Raw genomic sequence first — 5,427 nt, 5'->3', positions numbered from 1 at the left:
CTTTCTCTCTCGCGCGGAGGGACTACTTCCTCCCCCGCGGAGGCGTCGGGCGCTGGCGGCGCGCACGGCATGGCGGCGGTGGCGCGCGCCTGAGGAGAGGGGACGCCGGCCCGGTCAGGCCTCGGCGCGGCCTACACGCTTCCCTCGCCCGCTCCCTCCCTGCGCCCGGCCATGGCGGAGCCCTCGCCTGCCCGACGCCCGGTGCCCCTCATAGAGTCAGGTACGACATGAGGCCGCGCTGCCCCCCACCCAGCGACTGCCCCGTCCCCTCCAAGCTCGGTTTTAACCCGACTCTCCGTTTTCCCGCAGAGCTGTACTTCCTCATCGCTCGGTACCTATCCGCAGGCCCGTGCCGAAGAGCGGCCCAGGTAAGTGCGGGCCCGCAGCCGCCGCTGCCACCTGGGGTCGCGGGTGGAGGGCGGGGATGGCGCGGGCGCGCCCCTGGCCGCGCGCGACCCCGGCGCTGACCGTACGTCTCTCGGCTGCAGGTGCTGGTGCAGGAGCTGGAGCAGTACCAGGTCTGTGTCTGCCCGTCCCCGCGACCCCGTTCCGCCCCGGCGCACCCTGCCCGGGGGTCCCTTCCCGCACCTCCCTCCGCCCGCCCTGAGCGGTGGTCACTCGTGTGCGTTTCGTGTCTTTCCAGTTGTTGCCGAAGAGGTTGGACTGGGAGGGCAACGAGCACAACAGGAGCTACGAGGAATTGGTGAGCACCGGGCATGTTCCCTCCCCGTGGGCGCCGCGCACCGCCCCCCGCCTTCGCGGGGACTCCTGTCTTGCGGGCCGACCTGGCGAGCAGCGCCCGGGGCCGCCCCCAACAAGGTTCTGTTTTGATTTCGAGGCGGCTAGGTTTGTTTTGGCAGGAAACAGTCCTCGGGGGCGGCGCGGGACGGAGGTGGGGGCTACTCCTGCGTGGAGGTCCTGCGGCGGGGAGAGTCCCCAGGTGCGGCCGCCTATGGGTGTGGCGTGCGCAGCCAGCCAGTCAGCGGCGCGGTTTCGTTAATTCGGTGGGTTCCTCGGGACTTGTAACTGGAGCTCTGATTGGTCCCCCGTCTCCGCCCCGCCCAGGACTTCCGACCACTTGTTCCCTAGGTCTAGACTTTTTGGGTGTGTGAAGGAGAAATGGTCAATGTTCATCTTGTTTTTTTCCTCCTTTTTTCTTAGCATAATAACTTGCTGCCACGCCATGCATTGCTTTGTGGACTGTCTTAGTTGATAAATTTTGACGAGTTTTACACTGACCTTACTGTACGTAACTTAGTACAGGCTAGATAAGGTTTTTATTTTCTTTAAAGCGCTATTAACGTGGGTTACTCTTTAAAAAATTTATTTATTTAGACTTTTTTTTTTGGCCGTAGGCGTGTAGGCTCGTCAGGGGGAGGAGGTTAGAAAAAGAGGCAAGAGAAAGTGAGAAATAATACTCCCTCACTCCCCCCAGAGGGGATGGCCAAACTGCAGTTTAGGATTTTGGACATGCACCTGGAGTATGTTTCAGGGTGCTGTGTCTGGACTACTACTGGGGAGTGGGCCATATGGGATCTGGGCCCAAACACGTTTCTTTATATTTTGTGAACATGTTTACTTGATATTACAACACATAATTCAGTTGTATTCACAATTACAGCAACTACAGAGATTTATTTGTCCTTATAATAAAACATTTTTCAGGAAAATACTTTGACCAATTTGCATATTAGGATAAAAGACATTTTTAGCCGCCCAGCCATGTTCTGCATGTTACATAAAGAAAGCTGAATTGAAATTAAAAAATACCTGAAAAACTTTTTTTTTTTTTTTTTTTTTTGATGGCCAGGGGTCAGATAAACTAGTCAGAGACGGCAGAGGGAAAAAGCACTGCAGGCTGCAGTCCCTTCTTCATTTCTACTTCCTTTTGGGATTATGAGCACATGTTCTTGGCATGCTTTTCAAGCGTCTGGGTCCTAGACACTTTTTTTTTTTTTTTTTTTTTAAGATTTTTGTTAAAGGGTGACAGTGAGAAACCACCTGTACCTACACTGCAGTCCCTTCTCCATTCTCTTGGGGTTTTGAGCACCTGCACACATGAACCCAGCATGAGTTTCAAACTGCTGGTTCTGGGACTTGGACCTTGGTCGACTGTGTTGGAATCTAGCACCTTAACCACTAGGCTACCTGCTAGTACTAGACTCCTTAACTGTCAGTGGGGCTGTGTGGGATCCAGCTCCTGCTAGTACTAGACTCCTTAACTGTCAGTGGGGCTGTGTGGGATCCAGCTCTCTAAACCTCCAGGCCATAGACTGGCCTTGAATGATCTTTTAGCATAACTATAAACAGAAAGTGGTAGAATATTACATTTTTTTTAAGTTTGAACTTTTTTATTGGCAGAGGATATGTGCGCTGAGGAGAGAGCATGCACATGGGTGGGGGAGACAACGTGAGGAAGCACCCTGGTAGAGCGTGGTTATATCACAGTCTTTTTTTCTTTGTCCTTTTTTGGGTTTTTGGCACATGCACATCTACTGCTTGTCTTTGAAGCCACCTGGGTTGGCATTTGAACGTCTGTTGACTATGGAATCTGGCTTCCTGTGCACAGGGCTAAACTGCTGTGCTGGTGGTTGGTTCCAGAAAATCGTTATTGATATGAATTTGCAGACATGCTATTGAGGAGAAAATTACTCTAGAAATGAATATAGTGTTATAATTACTGAGAGGTCTTTTTATTTTATAGATTGTTCTTTGCCATAGAGCGCTTGAGTTCTCTGGAGACATCACTCTTGGTGGGTGATAGCCATGCCACAGTCCCTTCTCCATTCTCCTCCCAGGATTTTGAGCATAAACGCACATTGCGTGATTTTTCAAGCCGCTGGGTCTAGGACCCAAACTGCTGTTTGCCTTGTGTGAATCCAGAGCCTTAGCAACCATGCCACCTGCTGGCCCCAGAGGACTTGTTTTTCTTAAAATTTTTAGAATTATTTATTTAATTTTTAAAATTTAATTTACTTATTAGACTTTTTTGTTAAAGGGTGAGTGTACTTGCCGGAAAGACAGAGACAGAGAGACAAAGTGAGAAATCACCCCAAGGGGTGGGGGATGGCCACGCTGCAATCCCTTCTCTTTGGATTTTGGACACACATGTGCACCGCATGCACGTACCTGGTGTGTTTCAAGCCTCCCAAGTCTGGGACTCAAACTGCAGTTGACATGGTGGGATGTAACCATTATGTCATCTGGTGGTCATTAATTTTTTTGTTTAACCTATCTATTTATATGCAATTTATTTAATTTGGCCAGAGAGAGACAGAGGGAAAGTGAGAAAGCAAGTTGCCAGGTCTGGGACTCAACTGCTCATGGCCGTGTCGGAGTCCAGTGCCTTAACTACCATGCCACCTGCTGTCCCTATCCGGAGGATATTTATTTCTTGAAGGAGAGCGAGATCCACCCACAGCCTCTTCAGCTAACATTGGTGTGTGTGCCTGGCGTGGCGTGTCCAGGGAGAGATCAAGAAATACCTGGGACCTTCCCACGTGACTGCAGCATTGTGTTGCTGTGGATTGGCTAGGAAAAGTTACTTTTACAATTTATATACGTTTTAAAAAATTTTTTGTTACGAGAAGTTGCATAAAATCCTACTTAAAAATATTGTGTTTAAAATAATTTGTGTTCTTTTTGATAAATGGCTATGGTGTATTTCTCATTGTCTGCTTGATTTGGTTTCTTTGGTGGGTATTGCGTTCCTCCTTTACCTTACTTTTGCCACCTTAATACTCATTGGTTGATAATAAGCTTCCTGTGTAGAGAATTACTCTTTTCTACAAAGGTATCCGTGTGTGTGTGTGTGTGTGTGTGTGTGTGTGTGTGTATGTGTGTATATGTATGTATAAAACACACATCTGTATGTAGTTTTTAATTTCTCCAAAGTCCATTTTTTTTCTTTATGTATTTTGCCAGAGGACGCATGTGCGAGAGCGAGGCAGAGGGAGAAAGCACCCTTCACTGGGGCATAGTCTCCATTTCTTTATCTTGTGGAATTTTGGGCATGCATTCATACATGCCTTGTATGTCTTTCAAGCTGCTGGGGCAGATATTTGAACAGCTTAGTAGGCCATGTGCGATATGGCTTCTTTAACCATTAGTCATTAGGCCAGTGGGCCAGTCCTTTAATAATTTTTTAAGAAATTCCAAATGTGGGCCAGCAGTTGCTAAAGAAGTTAAGGTGCTAGATCCCAGATGAACAGCTTAGAGGTTCAAGTCTTGAACCTGGTGGGTGACTTGAGAATCATGCCCAGGGCCTGCACATGCATGTCTGGAATCTCAAGGAGAAACTAGCCTACCACTAGCATACATTCTAGAGCAGAAACTTAAAACGAAACAAACAAAAACTAAACAATTCCAAATATACACAAGTGACAGTAATATAACGTACCCTATGTACTATCTACAATGAGAGTAATATAATGGGCGTTGTATACTACAAATGTTACCCATTTATTATGTTTACTTTGGTTTCTATTTGAAGTTTTTTTTTTTTTTTTTTAAACTGTCAGTGGACATCTTCAGACATAGAAAAACAGAATGCTCACCCACCTACCAGGTACCTATTATCCAGTCTCAGTGATTATCAGATAATGTTGAATCTTTTATTTGCCTTTCACTTTGTTTTTAAGCAAATTCCAGATAGCTATTAATTTTATTGGATTAGATTAGGCTGTAACTTTTCTTTAGGATTATTTAATTTACATCTTCTTATACTTAAATTTGCTATATGACACGTACACTCTCTAGAGGGACATAGAGAGAGGGAAAGTGAGAAAGCAAGCCGACAGGTCTGGGACTTGAACTGCAATGTGGCAGTCCAGCACTTTAGCCAACATGCTACCTGCTGGCCCCATTATTACTATCATCTTAAAGAATGATTTATTTCATTTTGTTATTATTTTCATTTGACTGAAGAGAGAGAGAAAGAAAAAGGGATAGTAAGAAAGCAAGCGACCAGGGCTGGGGACTCAAACCATGGTGGGCCACAGGGAAGTCTAGTGCTTTAGCCACCATGCCATCTGCTGGCCCTGACCCTATTATTAAGACCGTGCCACCAGCTGGCCTGCTTGTCCAGCACTTTAGCCAACATGCTACCTGCTGGCCCCATTATTACTATCATCTTAAAGAATGATTTATTAAGACCGTGCCACCAGCTGGCCTGCTTGTTTTCTTTATTTACTGATTTGAATTGGTAAGGTCCATGCATTGAATTGATTATATTGTAAATCTGTTTTTATCTTGAACAGTTGTTTTTTTCCTGTGCAACTGATTTACTAAAGAGACAGTCATTCTTCTGTAGGATATTCCACATTCTGTATTTGTGTGATTGCTTCCTTGTGATATTATGCTATTCCTATTTTCTTTTCCTTTTTTTTTTTTTTTTTTTTTTTTCTTTGGGGGGCATGTGTTTACGCG

The 5,427-nt window shown here is 46.3% G+C and overlaps 1 protein-coding gene across 3 annotated transcripts in view; it reads left to right on the top strand.

Moving 5' to 3' along the window:
• Positions 1-35: 35 nt before the first annotated feature.
• The window catches only part of BRWD1 (bromodomain and WD repeat domain containing 1), a 162,539-nt gene continuing 157,147 nt past the window's right edge, over positions 36-5,427 (top strand). For 2 of the 3 annotated variants that reach the window (XM_027770963.1, XM_006146293.3), the window contains exons 1-4: positions 36-220; positions 310-368; positions 489-518; positions 644-703. In XM_027770963.1, the coding sequence (XP_027626764.1) occupies positions 172-220; positions 310-368; positions 489-518; positions 644-703 (198 nt within the window). In that variant the 5' untranslated portion in view covers positions 36-171. The remainder of the gene's footprint in view (positions 221-309; positions 369-488; positions 519-643; positions 704-5,427) is intronic. The other variant, XM_027770964.1, reaches the window with a different exon arrangement.

This window comes from Tupaia chinensis, unplaced genomic scaffold (genome assembly GCF_000334495.1).
Source record: "Tupaia chinensis unplaced genomic scaffold, TupChi_1.0 Scaffold000175_1, whole genome shotgun sequence".
NCBI lineage: Eukaryota > Metazoa > Chordata > Mammalia > Scandentia > Tupaiidae > Tupaia > Tupaia belangeri.
The sequence above is the reverse complement of the archived record's forward strand: the minus strand, read 5'-3'. Positions and strand labels throughout refer to the sequence as shown.